Consider the following 18,298-nt stretch of genomic DNA (forward strand, 5'->3'; position numbering starts at 1 on the left):
GAACCGCAGATTGTGAGTTTACAGATCTAACAAGTCCAGTGCAAGAATTTCAAGAGATATGAAAGTAATTGCTTTAGAATCAATATCATAGTGATAATGCCCTACAAGTACGTTTTATAACTTACCAACCCAATAATCCTTCTCTAGTAGTTCCTCAGTAATCATGTCCAGAATGTGCCTGTTGTTTCTCAAACCATTCATCTCAAGTTCTTCTGTCGCAAGTTCTTCTGTTTCTTCGATGTACTGCAACCAACACCAAATATCAAGCAGGTATATTTAAATGAAAAACTAAGGGAAAAGAAGATCAACTTCAGCTCCAGAACTTGAGATATTCTCAAACAAATACGGGTGTAGGGGGATATCAACCTACCATATACAGAGAGACATTAAGCATCCATGAGTCAGACATAAGAATCAGGTCTGTCAAAAAGTTGAGGAAACTTACAACATATTCTAATGGAAAACCTTCTTTCATAGTAACATATATTCTTTTTAGGTCTTCTGTAAATACAACAGCAGCAACCTGTCCAAGACAAACCACAACATCAGATACTGCCAACATAAACCTTTACACTTTTAGCCAACAATGGAGAAAAAATCGTCTTAGATGCATGATGCTTCCTGTTTCATTTGGACATGTGGACAATTGACATGGCAGCATCCAATGAACCACCAAGCGAGGCATAAAATACACAAAGTTCACAGGCAGTTGGGAAATGAGTTCACGTCTCTCAGTTTACTCAGCCTCCTTGTACAGTACCATATTTATTTGTCTACTAGTATTAACTACTACTGAGCAATATGGCAAGGTGCCATGATCACATCCCATTTCATAAATCTACACCATACAGTACTATTTTTAACTATTTTAGTCCAGAAAAAAAAATGTTTAGTCTTCTATACTATGGAATATGAAAGGTCATGTGCTGCTTAAACACACTCGCTGAAGTACAAGAGAAGCCCAAATGTTACAAACTCTTGCATGGAAAGCAGTATATGCATGAGATTACTCATAATTAATGCAACACCAGCTCATATTTAGTTCAACACCAACTCATAATTAGTGCAACACCATTCAACAAGGAACAAGTGGATCAATCTACAAGGTGTATAACAAAGATAAAAACAAAGGCGAGCAACAGGTTACCTCAGAGCTGTCAAGCTTTTGAAGAAAGTATGTATAAGGAAGTTTGGGACGATAAAGCCACCATCTTTTAGCTATCCATAACGCCCTTTTCCTTGTGTCTCTGTTACCTTCTCCACTACATCCTTGCGAAGACTGTTTTCAACCTCTTTCATGTCAAATTCAACTACATACTTGGAATTTGCAGAGTCCAACTGTTCCGCTAACTTTTCTTTTTGGAGGATCTCCTTCCATTTCTGAAGTCTTTCACGCCATGTTCCAGTATCCTCTTGAACTTCACCTGCAAAGCAAAAGCCACAATTGGGCCATAAGGGTAGAGATAACCAAAGACACTATTGATGACAAAATCCAAGACAAATTTCCGTGAAAATACATGATATTGTCTCTGTAATAACCACCAGTGAGTTGCAGTTATCTATGAAATCTTTAGAATGCAGATTTACACCAAACAGGAAGAGAAACGCAAACGGCCAATTACTGTGAGACCATTCCTTGAGATTCATTGTTGCTCATTTGTAGAGGGGTTTCAGACAAAATTATAGACCAACACCCTAAACAGAATTAAAAAAATAACAATAAATAAATAGATTTTCCGACTGAATTCTGTTTCTATTTAGGCAATAAACTTCTTGAAAAACCACAACCTTTTTTACTAAAAGACATAATTCTCATTAAAATCAATAAGTTGTCCACTACCTATAATATAATTCCCACAGGTGCAATATCATAATTGCAATCATTCAGACTCCAGCTAATACCACCACAAACTTTGCCACATACACATATAATAGAACAGGATATGTTCAAATTTCACAATTCATAATGAAATATGCTTCCTCATTGAATCGATTTCATAAGACACTCCTAAAATAAAATTTTCCCATGTTGGTTTAAAGTAAGGATCAACTCAAGATACTTCACGTAAGTTCCAAACAGACACTAACCAGAAATTCCCAGGTCTTCTTTCAATTCCTTCTTTTCTTCTGGATTTAATTTTATATCACTGTCAATAAATTGTTTTACATTGTCCTGAGGCAGCTGCGGATCATCATCCCATGCATCCTCTCCCACATAAGAACTATCATGGATAAGTGTTCCATCAGGTCCTTCAACAAACTTCTTCATTTTCAGGCCTTTGGGCGTCGTCTTCCTCCACATACTCTTCTTAAGCCTGCAAGGTAAGTTAAAAAAAAAAAAAAACCGGGATTAAATGTAACACAGCTCCTTAAACTTCTCTATCTTTATTCCTCTTTCTTCCTTCTAGTTTAAAAGTTTAAACCATGTCTATATTAAGGCAATATTCAAATTCTAAGCAGAAATGTCATGCAGTTAAACTGACCAAAACGGAAAATACACACAACATGAGGAATCAAATTACTTGCTAACATTACTCGGAGATGGCTCAGGAATCACTGCCTCCATATAAGCCTCCGTCAACTCTTTCCTCTGGCGATCTTGGATAGGAGCTCGAATTGCTACATATATTCTTTGGCACGAAACTACGGCAATAAAAACATAGAAAACCAATGCAGCAACTCTTTTAGGTTCCCATGTCTTGATATCCTGAGAATAACAAATGACAGTGTTATCAGTAAATCAACTAATTGAAAGTTACACTCAGTTCCCGCCACAACTTGATCAAAACAAAAGACTAAAGCTTTGTAATAACTTCCATTATCTTCTAACACATTGCAACAACGAAATGAGGAGCTAAAACTAAATACAAGAACTTCCCTTCCATCTTTCCCACTGATTCCCACTTATAAACTCGGGCACTAACTCAGTCCTAAACCGTTCCAACTCTGCCCCACCTCTCTTTAATCCTTCCCTAGCTTGCCCCAAATACTCCCCCACCTTCACATTCACCTCCTTCAAATCAAACCCAGTTTCCTTCTACAACAGCTATCCAGTAATATGGAAATTCAAGTTCTCAGCCAAGACACCAAGTGACAGATAGTAACTTCCAGATTTGTAAAATTCTGTTATTTGATTATCAATGGGTTCAAATAGGTTCTTTATGCATAAATGAAGCATCTAAAAGTTCAATTGGTACTTTTTAGCTCTCGGATGCCCGAATCAACATCATCTATATTCTCAATTCAATCAAATTTTCTCAAATACAAGCAAATGGGGTTAGGATTGTACCTGTAGAAGACCCATGAGATAGGTGAGATTGAGGAGCCATGTGCATTTGTTTTGGTGCCGAATCCGAAACTTTGGAGATTTGGGGGTTTCCACTGGCATTGTAAACGTTTATCGAGTTCTGCAACCCATTCAACAACTTCTGAACCCTGGTTTTCTCTTGCTCCACCTGAACCTTCTCATGGTCCAACACTTTCTGCTCCTTCAATGCTATGTACTTGATCAAAATCTCAGACAAACTCAGCAAGCTCTTTGACACCTAAAACAAATTAAACACCCAAAATTAAAAACCTTGAATTAGAATTTTTTTTAATTTTTTTTTTTTTAAGATTTTAATCTAAATTGATTGGGAAAAAAGAAGTGGGTACCTCTCGAATCAAAGACTAGGAGAAGAGCAAGGAGGCTTCAGTTTGGAAAACGAAGCAGGCTTCGATGTAGCCTGTTATCGGAGAGATACTGGTTGACGAGGAAGGCGATCTGGATGAGGTGTGCCCTGGCCAGATTCTCTGATTTCTGGCTTCAGATTGCTTTGCCATTATTCTGAATTGGGAGAGAAATAACTGCCGGGGAAAAATTAGGGGATGGAGTTGAGATCTGAGAGAGATGAACATAATGGCGCAGTCTAAAAAGGATAGGCTAAGGCCACAAAGCGGGAATTGTGTTGGAGTGCGGTGGTGTACGAGGGGCTCACAAATGAGTTGGAGAGAGCGAGTTAGGGTTTCAGTGGAGTACGAGGGAGTGGTGAATCAGTTGAGGAGTTGACAATTGGGGATCTGAGGGATGCAGGTTTCACTGGAGAGAAGGTGAAATCCATTGAGCGCTTCGATTGAATAAGGGATTTGCTTTTGAGTCGGACGAAGGTTGGCTGTTGATGAAGAAGACGGTACTTGTGTTTCGGGGAGAAAAGAAGAATGATGAAGAAATTGCGTTTTCATTGTGTTTTGAAGTATTGGAAATAAATGAAGTGGGAAACAAAGTTGCTAGCCTTAACTTAATTAAGTTGTCAAAGGCCGAGCAGTCTGCTCTTTTTCTTTTGTATTCATGAATCAAACAATACATGAGTGAAGTTCTGTCGTCTGATTCTACACACATTAAATTTGAGCTGAGGCAGCAAGGCGGGGAAGCTCCCGCTATATGCAATCAAAATTTCAGTTTCGATGGGAAATGAGCGGCATTTGGAGGCAGATCCAAACCTCCCAATATATCTTCCTAGATCATACAACTCAAAAACAAAAACTGTTGTATGGCATTTTACAAGCTACACTCATACAATAGATATAACTATTCTGTTGTCCTTTGGAGCACCAATTTAGAGCCAAATTTGAGTTAGGCTAAGAGGGAAATCTGCCGCTATTTTTTTCTTCATTCACACAACGAACTATTCTTATAACTGTTGTGCAATGATCTACTAGCTAAAAAGTTCAGAATTTTAACCACCTTATACAACGCAAATTTTGTAAACGTGTTGTGTGATTCACTTTTCTTCATCACACAACACATTTTTTTTTTCGTTGTGCAAAAAGTTTGTGTGTTTAAGTTATTGGTGTAGTGTCTGTTTTCTTTTTCTTGAACTAGAATCAGGGGTTACTCAGGTGGCATCTGAGGAATGAACTGCTTGTGATGATGGCATGATGAGTTGAGCTGCTGAAGGCCTGTATTTGATGGCAGCAATGTTTTTTTTTTCCCTACAATGCTAGCTATTCGGTTTGTAATAACTTAACTTATTTTGCTTCATTGCTTTGAACTTACTTGAGAGACTAATGTTGGAAACTTGAACTGCTTAGTGAGTTAGTGATGTCTAAAATTTTAGGTTTGATAATTTGCAGGTTTGATTCGTTTGAATTGCTTAGATTTGGGTCTAAGTCTTTTGCAGGTTTGAATTTTGAAATGGTTATCATTTCCTACATGTTTGTCTGTGATGGTGATGCATTTGCAGGTTTGAAATGTTGATAACATAATATGATGATTGATGCATTTGCAGATGTGCTGAGTTATCATGTTATCATGTTATGAGTTATGGTTGAAATTTTAGGATATCATCCATTCATGCTTAGATTTTGCAAGTTTGAGTTCTTGGATTTTGAATAATGTTTGTAATGTTACTATGTTAGTGATGCTTTTGTGATGCTTCTTTTCACGTTTGTGAAAGACTGAAAGTGAAAATAGACTGAAAAAGTCATTATGGGCTGAAAATTGACTATAATATGCCTAGAAATAATATTTCACATTGGGCTTGAAAATGAAAATTTGGGCCCATAATAAAACCGAAACCGACCCGCCCTGATTTCAGAATTCGGCCCAACCGAATTTTCGGCCCAGCTAGCAACAATGTGGTGTTCGGTGTCAAAAATGGTATTTCTGATTGGATCGGTTTGACTTCGGTTTGGGCCTGAAACCGACCCGGCCTGACTATGCCCAGGCCTACTCCCTGAGAAGTTCAGTGATAAGAGCATATTTATGCGATGTTAATAGCGTTAATCTCCATACTTTCTTTGTTAGTTTAGTGTATTTTCTGGTTATTTACTTTGTTTATTTGTTTTATAGGTAACTTGGAGTAAAGAAGAAGAAAAGAAGTAAAAGAGGGATTGAAAAGCAAAATCGGGAAATCTGCCTGTGCAGATCAGTTAACTTCGACAGAGCACTGAGACCAACTCAGAACGATCCAGAGGATGATCTTTATATTGATGGATAGCCTTGGATGTCTAGTTTCCGAATCTTTTTACGGCTCATCAATATCATTTTTCTAGAGGAAGTTATGGCCGATTTAGTACAAGAGGTCAGGCTGAGCGTGAATCTGAGGTTGGACGGGAATTTATGTTTCGAGGCCCAAATCACACCAAGAAGCCCAAGGACGAGTTTGTGCTTCATATTCCGACTCATGATGGACAAATGGCACGATGTGAATGGTTAGAATAAGTCATCAAGTTCAAGAGCCAATAGGAAAACTCCACCTAAGCACGTGAACCCTAATTCTTTTAAGTTTTGGATTTCCTAACCTCCAAGCATATAAAAGGAGATCAATCTGCAGCAGCTCTCTCTTCTTCTTCCTCCCTTTTTCATTATTTTGTGTTTTTGATTCCATTATGTGTAACTAAATTTCCAGTAGTTAGGGGGCAGTTGAAGCCCCTAGACATGATCCATAACATGCTTTGACATTCAATTTGTTTTCCAATTAATAAAGTTGAGGTTTTGTTTACCGATTTCTCATTGATGAATTCTATGTTTGTGTGCTTTGGAGGCCTACTTAGTATGCATGCTAGGGTTCTAATACTTTGATTGTTTGATGCCTGGATCAATAGCTGGATTCCTCAAATGGTCTAGAGAAGTAATTGGTAGTTTTCACTAGCAAGTAAACAAAACCCTAGGTTTAGCAAGGCTCTAAGTTAATTGCGATGCCTAGTGATTGCTCAAACTCTTTTCAAACTTAATGATCTCTGCATGTTTAATCTAATAAGCCTACCTTTAGGTTGCATTGCTTGGGAATAGTTTAGGTGTAGAGCACTTCCTGCCTAGCGTACAAAGTAAGAAAGAGTAATAGGTTGTGTTCAAGCGTACCGAGCCAATCTGAGTGTCTTCAACTAAGTTAATTGGTAGTAAATTGGACAAAGTGTGTTGTGTGTGATTGTTGGAGGTGGATACTTCCTTCCTAGCTAGTTTCATTATATTGATATCAACCAATCTCAAATCTGTTCCAGTTTCGTTTTTCTTTCTGTTCTCTGTTTTGACATATTTTATTCTCATAGTAAACGAACTCCAAAAATTCCCAAATTTTGTGTGCTGGACGCCTTGTGTGTCTAGTACGTCTCTGTAAATTTTCATATTTTTCTGGGTTGTTTTGGTTAGGATTTTAGTTTGTTTTTCGACTGTTGTTCAGTAGGAACTGCAGTCACGTTTTGTGACTTTTGTTGAAGCTTTTAGTTTAACTTAATCCTCTGCGGGAGACCCTTATTTCCCTATATTACAATTGACATATTTGCAGGAGAATAAGGAAAATCAATAGCTTTAAATTTAGCTATCATTCAGTCATACTGAGAAGTTGAAGATGAACATAGAAATTATGACAAATATAAAAAAAAGAATGAGAGAAAACAAAGATGCTGATTTGGAAAATCTATTCTCTCTAATTCCCTGGAATTCCATGAAATCTCTAAAGCGTGCTCTCTGCATGAATATGCTAAAAGGAGTATGCTCCTCACAACTTTTTTGGATTCGCAATAGTACTTTCAAACTATCTAAAATGCTTTTGATAACAACTGGCCAAACAAAAAAAGAAAAGAAAAAAAAGTAAAAGTATTTTTTTAATAATTATCTAATATAATTAAGCCTTTGAATGATTAAATTTTTTAACTTCCTGTTATGCCAATAATTTATTAACATGCAAAAGAACAATATCTTTATCAAGAGAAGGCAAGGTTGATATTAGTCATAGAAGTTACCATATATTTTCTTTTTAATTTTTTAATTTTTATTTATTTTTCAAAATTTTGAAAAACAAAATGTCAAATGGCATGCACAGCGTGTCAATATGCTAGTTTTTCAATTTTAATAATACTTTTTGTTTTAATAGAACCGAGAACAACCAAACAAACTAAGTAAAGAAAAAACAACTTGTATCTTTAACTGCCTCCTGACCGACTTATTGATCTTGTTGCCCCGGGCAATTTGACATGTACTTCCTAAAAGAAACACCAAAACTTAAAAAAAAGAATTTAAATATATTATAAAAGATCTCTCCATGTTTAACGTTTTTCGGGAGCTTAGACTCTAGTGTATGTAATATCTTAGTGGTGTCTCTGTAAAGCCTTGAGAATATATGAATATTCATTCCCCTTAAAAAAAAAAAATTAAAAAAAAAAACTGTTTTCCATGAACCACTTCATAACAAAAACACTCTTAGGGGGGTGTATTATATATGGAATTAGTGGAACTTTTAAAGAAATCTATGGAATTTAAAAGTCTCGGTGTATTCAATATAGACTTTTAATAGTCCATGAAAGTCTTGAGGTATTCAATTAGGATTTTTAAAGACTTCATGAATTCCACCAAAATCTAGGAGTATTCAATTAGGACTTTTAAAAATGAATAAAAGTACAGAGGTATTCAAAATATCATTCATACTTATGGAATTAGAAAATCATGGATAATCATGGACTTTGTAGTGTTAACTATACCTACCAAACTCCAATGATTTTCCAGCCTCCAGACCAAAGATTTAAAAAAGTCTATCAAAGTTTCCTCTTAAAAAAAAAAAAAAAGGTCTATCAAAGTTATTCTCTCTACACACAAAGAAGTTTGTTCTTCATCATCTCTCTTTTTTAATTTTTTGTCTTTTCTCTAATCTTTTATGATATCAACCTTTTTTGATACCCAACATGTTCATTGTAGTTGTTGAATGTGATTTTTGTTTTTTTTTTTTTTTTTCAATTGTGATACTTCGAATCCTAATAGCAGTAAAAATGATTTATGAAACTTTAAAACTCAAATATTGTGGTCTAACCCTAAACCTTGAACTATACTAAATGTTATTTTATTAATTAATTATTCTCATTAATTTGAATTTATCTTATGGTTCAAAAAAAGGTTGAACAATTGAATTTCAATTGATTGATTATAGATCAAGACATTGACCAATATTGCTAGAATATATGTTAATCGGCGAAAACAAAATTGATAAGAATAATTAACCATAAACATCAAGTGATCTATATTGTATATTTATGTTGTTGAGAGATTAGGAATGAGAACAAACTCACTAGACAGACTAACAATCATTTATTTGAGTAAATTTTTATTAGAAGATATTGGAGCATTGAAGAGACAACAAGTTATTATTTTGTTTAGTGTTTGGGTTGCATTTGTTTTATTTTTTTTTTGTTTTTGGTTTTTGTTTTTGTTTCTTTATATTTTGTACATCTTAGAAAATATGTATAAGTCATTCATAATAAAGTATATAGATTTTCATTAATCAATAAAAGTCTGTTGCTAAAATCAATTGTTTTAAGAAATCCATAACAGTCTATCAATTTTTTAAAGAGTATGTGGACTTTTCAAAAAGTCTGTCATTTAAAAAAAGTCTACAGAAATCCAAATACAATACACCCCCCTTAGAAATATAATCCCAAATAGAGGCCTGCCGCATTATCTAATTTAGACTTCCGTGTATATTTCATTCTATGACCTATGACTTCAATGAAATTCTTTCTCTGTGATAAATTTAATCAACCTGTAAAAAGAAGTCTTTCTCATTGGGACTGATCAGCGACTATCTCAAGCCAGTGACCTACAATGAGAAAACAATTGTTTTAAAATGGGAGAACCACTTGATAGCATGCTCTTAGTTCTGGAAGGCATTATGGTGATCTACACAACTAGTACTACTACCGATAGGAGTACTCTTGAAGAAATTACAGGTACCCCATCAACGGTCCTTGGGTCCCTCGAGAATGGCAGTGTTTATGGACATGTACTTTTAAGTTGGGCATCACCAGACATGCCTGTAACATATGCAACCCTTCCTATCTCGACCGGAAATGTGAAATGTCTGTCGCAAGTAGAAGGGTTTGTCCTCTCGGCCAAAGACTTGAAAACTCTAGTTTCCAAGTACAAGTTACAATGGAATTACCGTAATTCCGACCATGTGGAGAGTGGTGGTGGAGAAGGTGGAACCTTCTACATCGAGAGGAGCGTGGATTAATGATCCGTCATAGCATAAGTCCACCGTCGATCGAGAACAGCTAGCGGGTGGTGAGAACATGGATCAAGAATCAATTAATTGAGACCTCCATGGATATATAGCTGATCCAAAGCAATATATGAAGTGTGGTGTGTAAGACTATTGCATCAGTACTAGTATATGTTTGTAGTATAAATAATCGCGCGCCCATCTGAATAGTAATTGTTTACCTATAATACACTTCTTGAATTTATAGTATCATTGTGTGGAGTACTGTGCATTTCGTCTTCTGCTGTTGCGCGGTAATTTTAGGTTGTGCAGATGTGTTTTGGGCCACTACTTGTGGCTGACGCTCTAGGTATATTTGTGTAATATTGAAGCAGAGATTACTGATGTGGGAGATGACGGCGATCTGATTGAAGTCTTTATTGCTCTTGATGCGGCCAATGATAATTACCCGTTTCCAACCCACTTAGTCTATTTAATATATAGGTCGTATCGTGTTAGACAAAATGACTCAATTAAAAATTAGAGCTTTTTACCAATAACTACAAAATGACACTATTAATTACCAATAGCAAAGTCTAAAACTAATATCCCATGCGGCCAACAATTGCAACACCCTGTTAGCCCATCCTAAAGAAAAACACTCAAATATTACAAAAATTACCAAACATGCCACTCTCCCAAAATCAGAACCGATCCAAAATCCAGATCCCAAAATCAAAACCGTCCCAAAATCTAGATCCCCCCTAAATTGATCTAGGGCTCAGGCGAAGCTAGGTGACGAAGCAGCCCGCCAAGCTCCGACGAAGCAGCCCGCCAAGCTCCGACGAAGCAGCTGACCAAGTGAGCGGCAAAGCAGCTAGCCAAGCTAGGCGACGAAGCTGCAGCGAAGCTAGGAGACGAAGCAGCCGGCCAAGTGAGCGGCGAAGCAGCCAACGAAGCTAGGCGACGAAGCAACCGACCAAGTGAGCGGCGAAGCGAGGCTGTGAAAAAACCGAAACCCGCTTCTTCTATCAGCAAAAGCCCAAAGCTTTCAAATCTCAGGGGCCACTGAACCCAACCACTCTAGTTGGTACGTTTGCTCATCAATTCCTCAAATCTTTGAATTTTCTTGCTTTCTCAGAATTGATTTGCTCTAGTGATTTGTGTATTGGTGCGATTCCCTTGTAGATCTCGGTTTGTTTTTGCTTGATTTGTTGGAAATTTTGTGGATTTAGCTGCTGGTTTAGTGGGTTTGGTTTTGAATCTGATTCTGGTAAGCAGAATTTTTGTGGGATTGGAAAAGTTAGAGACTTTTTGAGTAAGCAGATTAGCGTGTATTGTATTTGTGGGCTCATACTGATAGTGGAAATAAGCATGAGATTTTAAGGGGGTTTGGATTTAGGTGAAAAGATGATTCTTTACTGAATTGCTTGATTGAGAGTGCAAGTGACATCTCTTGTTATTTGTGATTGTCGTCTGCTCAAATTTAGATCGCAATTGGAAGTAGAGATTGGAGGGAAAGAGTGATGATAGGTGCGATATGATAGAGGTTTAGCTGAGAAATTTTGGTTGAGAAATTTGTAGTTTTAGCTGAGAAATTTTGGTTGAGAAATTCTGAGGGTCAGTACCTTCAACCTCATGTTGTCACAGGTTTTGGCACGGGTAAGCTATAACGGATTGTGTGTTCAGTAGCTATAGTATGATTATTAGTTTTGTATTGAGGGTCAGTAGCTTTAGTTTTGTGTTTATGTTAGTTTCTGATGGGATTGTTGGTATTGTGTAATGCTTTAGTTTTGTATTTTGTCATCCCTTATGTTCTGTGTTGCCGGTTGACTTGCAGGATGGAGCTAATGAAAGCAATGTTGATGTGAGCAAATGCAAGAAGGCCATAATATACTACTGGGGGTCAGTATACTACTGATAGGGCTAGTATACTACTGAGGGTCAGTACTCTTGAAAATTCTGCTGGAGAAACTTCTTCACCGTGAGAAGATGTGAAATTCAAAGCAACTTGTATGTGAAAGCAGCAAAACCAGAGATAAATGATATAGTGTTCAAGTTTCATATTGTAATATGTATAAATAGTTTTTGGAATTATTATTCAAATGTATTGTTTCTAGAAATATTATTTTTTCATAATGCTACTGACATTCAGCAGTGTTCAAGTTTCATATTGTAATATGTATAAATAGTTTTTGGAATTATTATTCAAATGTAGTGTTTCTAGAAATATTATTTTTTCATAATGCTACTGACATTCAGCAGTGTTGATTCACATTATCAAACCCATAAGGGCAGATTCGTAATTTACTTGTCAATATAAATAATTCAAAAATGAAAGAAATCTGACAGCAATGTATAATACCTTGCGCATGGGCCCTACACACTAGCTCATGGGAATTTATAAAAACAGGCCTGCTCATGGTAATTTATGAAAAAAAAGTGTAGGTAGTGGTAATTTGCGTTAAAAATTAATATTGTGACCCCATCTAACTAAAAAAAAAATACATGAATTAATTAAATTCACTAAAAACTCCACAAGACGAATAATATAAATTATATATAATTATTTATAAATAATTAAATCCAATAATGATAATGAAAAATAATTCAAATTGTCCAATCCTAGGGTCAAATACTTCCAACATCTAAAATTTTAAGAAGAAATATAGCATAATTAGATTATACGGGTTCACTTCGTGTTGACGGGTTGACCATCGGCCTATTTGTTAATTAAATGGGTCACGGAGAGTTGGCTAGCGGTCAACCTGTTTTTGATCATGCGAGTTCAACCTGTTTTATTCCTTAAGGGTTTTGAGCCGTTTAATTGAGTCGTGTCAAAATTGACAGCTCTAATATCGTGATATCATACTCGGGTTTGGGTAGAGGAGAAGATCTTAAAAAAATCTAGAGGTTTTGGTGATTTCCAACGGCAGAGCGATTTCCTACAAGAATGTATAGAGAGAGAGAGAGAGAGAGAGAGAGAGAGAGAGAGAGAGAGAGAGTCCAAATACTTTCTTTGGTCCGTGAAAGTTCACGTGTGCTCATATGAGTAGGCGGTTACTTCTTTGGGAGTTTTTGTTAAAGCTCTCCAAAAATTTTTAGATTGCCATTTAATTTTTAGAAAATTTTCACCGTGCGTACACCTGCTTCACAAATACCGCATCTAACCCTAAATCCCACTCCGTTTGGATGCTTGATGCTTCCTAAGGGCAAGTTCACCGAGCCTCCTTTTGCCCGGGCACCACGTCATATCATGACCCAAGTCAGGAAAAAGTCCAAAATGTTGCTTCCACCGAGCTTGGGGCAAGCCAATAGTAATTGACCCAGGACAATTGCTCAGTCAACTTGGTGACTGAGGCCGTGACCCAGGGCTCCACTGTGGCACAAAGGCAGGAGAGAAGGAGAGGCACGTGGAAGGCCAGAAAAGCAAGTAGCTGGGCTGCTTTGAAATCTGGGTCGTTGGGTTTGAATGTGAAAATGATCCTACGGTGGATACTTAAGGACGAATGAAGGTGAAAAAAAAAAAATCAGTTAGATTACAACAGGTAGATTACAAAGGTATGAAAAATAAAAAAATTATAAAATTATAAAATTTCCTATAAATACCTCACCTCCTATTTTATCTCTCACAAAAAAACAATCTTTTTTACTTCCGAAATTATTTTTGTTCCTATGATAAAAGTGTCGGTGAATTTTAAAAAAAAATGAGTGGTTGGAAAATGAGTATATAATTTGTTTACCCAACAAATTTTCTTTACTTGGATTTCCAAAATGTTCATAAATAGTATTTATTTACATCATACATTTCTCATTTACATTAAAAAAATTAATAAAATATTCGATGAACAGTAATTGACTGGTGACCCTGACCCCAACGGGTGGAAGCAAATGTCCAGTGGCAATGAATAGTTTCCTGCCCTGATGACTTGGTGACCTGGTGACCCAACGGGTGAACTTGCTCTAAGGTTCTTTTGGGATGGTTGAAAGAGAGCCATAATCTCGAAACGCACTATTTTTTTTTTTGTTATATTGAAAGGAAATCAAACTCTTAATCTAATTTTCATTCCTCCCTCACCACTTGAATTAACCCAAGCTCATCTCAAATTCAAGTTTTGTCAGCGTTTTTTCAAGTTAAAATTAATTTAGTCCGCAAAATCCCGTCATTACTTCGGTAGAAGCAAAGATTTCCGATTTTGAGCTTTCTAAAGCCCAATGTCTATGTTAGGCCCATCATACCCAGATCGCAGACCGTAGCCTCTAGCCCTCCAAAACCAGAGGCTTCAATCCAATGCAACTCATTTTGAGAAACCAAACAGATAAGAGCAACAAGATAACAACTCCAGACTAGTGAAAAAAGCTCAAACAACCATGGCAGCTTCCGCAACCGCGGCTGTGTTCTCCGGTCTATGCTTCCGCCGAGGAGCAGAGTCCTCCAAGAGAATATTGTCTTCCAAGACCCAAGCAGTTTCCGATATTGGGTTCGTCACCAGTCAGCTCAGTGGCCTCAAAATCTCCTACGACGTGTCGTCTCACCTCCCAACTCCCATCTTCACCCCTTCCCTCCCTGGCCTTCAGCCCATTGTTGCTCGTAATTTCCCTAACCTCCTGTTTCCCATGTTTTCTCAATTTTTGTGTTTTCAGATAACACTTTTGCTTATATTGGATAATGTGGGTTGAGAAACTTCATAGCTTTTAATCTATTTTGCGCAATGAGAAAATTAGTAAGCACATTTTTCTTTCTAGATATGTAATGGAAACAATGGGTTGTACTGAATCAGCGTTTTAGTTATCAGATTATCTGATAAGAGTCTTAGGCTGATGACAAAGCTGGGTAGATAAATTATGCACCTTTTGGTCTCATTTGTTCTCTCATCGTTGATTTGTCATTGTAACTTATTATTTGTTAGAACGGTGGGCATTGATTTGGCTTGTGATTTGGTTCAATATCTCAGGTAGAATTTGTCCGTTTACTGGGAAGAAAGCAAACAAGGCAAACAAGATTTCTTTCTCGGCCCACAAGACCAAGAAGTTGCAGTTTGTGAACCTGCAGTACAAGAGGATTTGGTGGGAAGGTGGGAAGCGCTTTTTGAAGCTGCGCTTGTCAACCAAAGCAATCAAGACCATAGAGAAGAATGGACTGGAAGCCGTTGCCAAGAAGGCTGGGATAGATCTTCGTAAGTGTTGATAGCACTTGATTCATTAGATTCTTTTGTAAGGCATTCCTAATCACTATGTTTTGTTCTGTTTGTCTTTGTTTCTTACAATCAGTGAGTTGTTAATTCTGCAAGCTATAAGTTCTCTTTTGCTCATTGGTGTATGTATGATGAATGAGAATGAGTCTGAGTAATGTTGTGCTTTTCTGGTTGGCAATGCTCTCTTCTGTTTCTGCCCTTCTTTTTTTATGACAAACCAGTATCCTGAGAAATGGACCGTATAAGGTCTTTCTGACAATATTCAGCCATTTTTCTTTTCTGGTGTCAAGGCCATTGTTCTCCTAGACTACGTTTTTAGGGTTGTATTCAATTTTCATAGTAAGGCTTGAGAATATTGCTGTAGTGAGAATGTACTCTAGTCTTTAGATGACATCTGTACAAGCCTTTGCAAAATTTTTAACATGAAATAGTTGCATATGCATATTTTGTGAAGATACGGTAAAGTTTGTTTTACATTATACATCTCAATTTCTGTGAAGGAATGCACTAATCCAATACAGAATATCAATATGCATAGCCAGAAATGGCTTAAACATCTTAATGATGAGAAATGGAATTTAAGCCTGAATAAAAAGTTGAAATGAGGAACATTTTAGTTGGAACATTCTAATGTTGAGAAATGGAATTTAAGTTGAGTGAATGAATAAAGAGTTGAAATGAAGAACACTTTTTTTGTTTTTTTTTATCGAGATCACATGGTTCCTCAATGGCTTTACACTTTAGTTAGAAGAACATTTTTCGCCCAACAAAAGGCTCATACATGTGTTCTGCTGTGAACCACATTACTATAAAAGAGGCTGTCCTAGCCTCCTCCTGTTTGTGATGATTGTTCTAAGCGTAAACATTCACAAACAAGGAAGAAGACATCAACTGCATGCTAACTTTCGGATAGTCGAACCACTGTAAATTCCAATGTGTTGTTCTTGTGGCTAACATCTGCAGCTAAGTTAAGATCAATCCACTGAAATCTTTAATGTGACAAGTGTAGCATGTTGTGCAAAGAATGGATCTGATAACACTTGAGCCTCGGGGAAGGCATAAAACTAGGGATGTGCATCACTGTTGGCGAGTAAAATTGTTGTTTCGGATGGGACATATTAGTAGGAGCGAAATACGAAGGTCCTCACAAGGCTCCTATTGAGATGTATGTCCACGGCGAGTTGCAGGCTCCGACAGACTCCAACTAAGCTACTCAAAAAGAAACTATGGTTGTTTTAAGAACATTAACATGCTCACCTTATCGGAGTGCGGAACTTTTGACGGCCAAGATATAAACATACTGCAATCAAACTGAGGTTGAGCTTCAACAATTCTCGAATGAAGGATATAACTTCACTTGATAGCAAAAGTTTCCACATCAATGTTCACATTACTGCACACGAAGACAGCATAAACACGAATGGAATCCGTATATAGGGCGTTCAACTTTAATCAACATTACTGATTCAAAAATTGAAACTGGGAATGACGTACTGTGTCAAAACGAAGAACCCGTGGACGGAATCACAGTCAAGAAGTGCAACCTGACTGGTACGCAAAACATGTGTGAGTACCAGAACATGGCCTGCTTCTCCTACAGCTAGTAATGCCTCAGAGGCACGCTTGGAGGATATTGCCATGGTTAATTAATGTGAAAGCTTCTATCATCCTAGACCAACAGTACTGCCCTTACCATCAGCGTAAGATTGGCTTTCCATTGAAAATTAGGATCTGATAGTGATTCAAGAACATAAGGGCTCATCTGCAAGGCCACTTGATTGCCATGTGAATGTGGATTTGGCCGACATTCATCTCACATAGAAACAGAGGTCCTATAATCTCTCAAATGTGCAAACCTGCAAATGTCAAGACCACAATCACTCGCGCCGCAATTGTTCTTGCCTGTGCAGTTGTGCTAATAGTACCTCTACTTTTCTAGCAATCTCTGAACAAGAGGAATTACATAGTACCATAGAGGCCATCCTCATGTCTGATCCAATAGAGTGACAATTTTTCCCAGGAGGTGTTTTGTATATTATCGCACACGTTTGAAATCTGGCAAATTTGAAGCAATTCACTATTGAACAGAGACACCAAGTCTCAAGAAACGAAACTAAGAACACTCAGATTGACAATGAAATAAAAACTACTTGTTGAGATTCAACCTTTGTATTCTATTGGTGAACAACGAACAATAAATATAATGTTCCGTTCACTCATATAAGCTCAAGGACAAAAAGCAATCACATAATTAGCTCCTCCGTTACATGTGAAAGTGCTAGACTTATCATCATAAGCATAACTATAAGCCTGGGGGCACTGGTTCTTGAAGATCTTCGAATAATCAGTCGGAGGGCAGGTTTGCGGTGTACCATGGTCGCCGGTGCAACAGTACTGAGGCTGATTAAAAACCAAACACGCACTTTTACAAGCAATCACACTGCCATCTGATCCCTTCACAGCCAACTCTGCGGGACAAACTGAATTGACATTGGCGGCGCAGCTCGTGGCACTGCACCCACCGGAGCCACCTTGTGGAACCAGTTGAATAGGCACGTTGAAGCCATCAACCAGACTAACATCATAGAAGTCTTGGCCGCCGTTCGCTGCTAGGGTCAGTTCCACCAGCGACGCCGGTGGAATTGCACCAGCGCCGTTGCATGCGACTTGACCTGACCCGCAGTCTGCGGTGGCGCAGGTGAACTTTCCCGATGAGTCTGTGGAGCACTGAGTCCGGCCCCAGAAGCGGCCGGACCATGGGGCAGGGACATCTAGAGTTGAGGAGGCACCGGCTGCTAACTCGAACCCGGTTGAGGATAGTTGTGCACCGCCACCGCCGGTTAGGGTTCCGGGCCAAACTGTGAAGGGGCATTTGTTCGTGAAAGTGAATGTAGCCGACTGAGCCCCTGCACGTCATGCAACTTGTATAATGGTCAAAAACTATAAATTTAAGCCTCACAAACATATAAAAAAATGTCCTAATCATTTGCGGAGAGTCCAACCAAAAACAAAGAATCAATTTGAAATCTATCTAAGATCGATTGTTGTAAATGTACTTGCCTGAGGAAACAATGGAGACCACCAAAAGAGAGAGCAATGAAACTTGAGATTTCATTGTTGATAAATGGACTCTGATATCTTTAGATCTGAATGAGA

General features: G+C 37.6%; 3 protein-coding genes across 3 annotated transcripts; 1 reads left to right on the top strand and 2 right to left on the bottom strand.

The window, feature by feature from the left end:
* Positions 1-297: 297 nt before the first annotated feature.
* Positions 298-3,822, bottom strand: LOC112195867 (ATP-dependent zinc metalloprotease FTSH 12, chloroplastic-like). The gene is made up of 7 exons (XM_040518642.1): positions 3,706-3,822; positions 3,360-3,545; positions 2,523-2,707; positions 2,089-2,315; positions 1,148-1,424; positions 446-523; positions 298-366 (listed from the first exon to the last, which is right to left on the bottom strand). Exons 1-5 carry the CDS (start codon positions 3,820-3,822, stop codon positions 1,219-1,221), a joined length of 921 nt encoding a protein of 306 aa, XP_040374576.1. The 3' UTR covers positions 298-366; positions 446-523; positions 1,148-1,218.
* Positions 3,823-14,241: 10,419 nt separating this feature from the next.
* Positions 14,242-15,320, top strand: LOC112198317 (50S ribosomal protein L28, chloroplastic). The gene is made up of 2 exons (XM_024339420.2): positions 14,242-14,538; positions 14,903-15,320. The coding sequence occupies exons 1-2, from the start codon at positions 14,319-14,321 to the stop codon at positions 15,133-15,135; spliced, it is 453 nt and encodes a 150-aa protein (XP_024195188.1). The 5' UTR covers positions 14,242-14,318; the 3' UTR covers positions 15,136-15,320.
* Positions 15,321-17,312: 1,992 nt separating this feature from the next.
* On the bottom strand, positions 17,313-18,298 carry LOC112200886 (thaumatin-like protein 1). The gene is made up of 2 exons (XM_024341896.2): positions 18,203-18,298; positions 17,313-18,048 (listed from the first exon to the last, which is right to left on the bottom strand). Exons 1-2 carry the CDS (start codon positions 18,255-18,257, stop codon positions 17,369-17,371), a joined length of 735 nt encoding a protein of 244 aa, XP_024197664.1. The 5' UTR covers positions 18,258-18,298; the 3' UTR covers positions 17,313-17,368.

The sequence above is a fragment of the Rosa chinensis genome, chromosome 4 (assembly GCF_002994745.2).
Source record: "Rosa chinensis cultivar Old Blush chromosome 4, RchiOBHm-V2, whole genome shotgun sequence".
Taxonomy (NCBI): Eukaryota; Viridiplantae; Streptophyta; class Magnoliopsida; order Rosales; family Rosaceae; genus Rosa; species Rosa chinensis.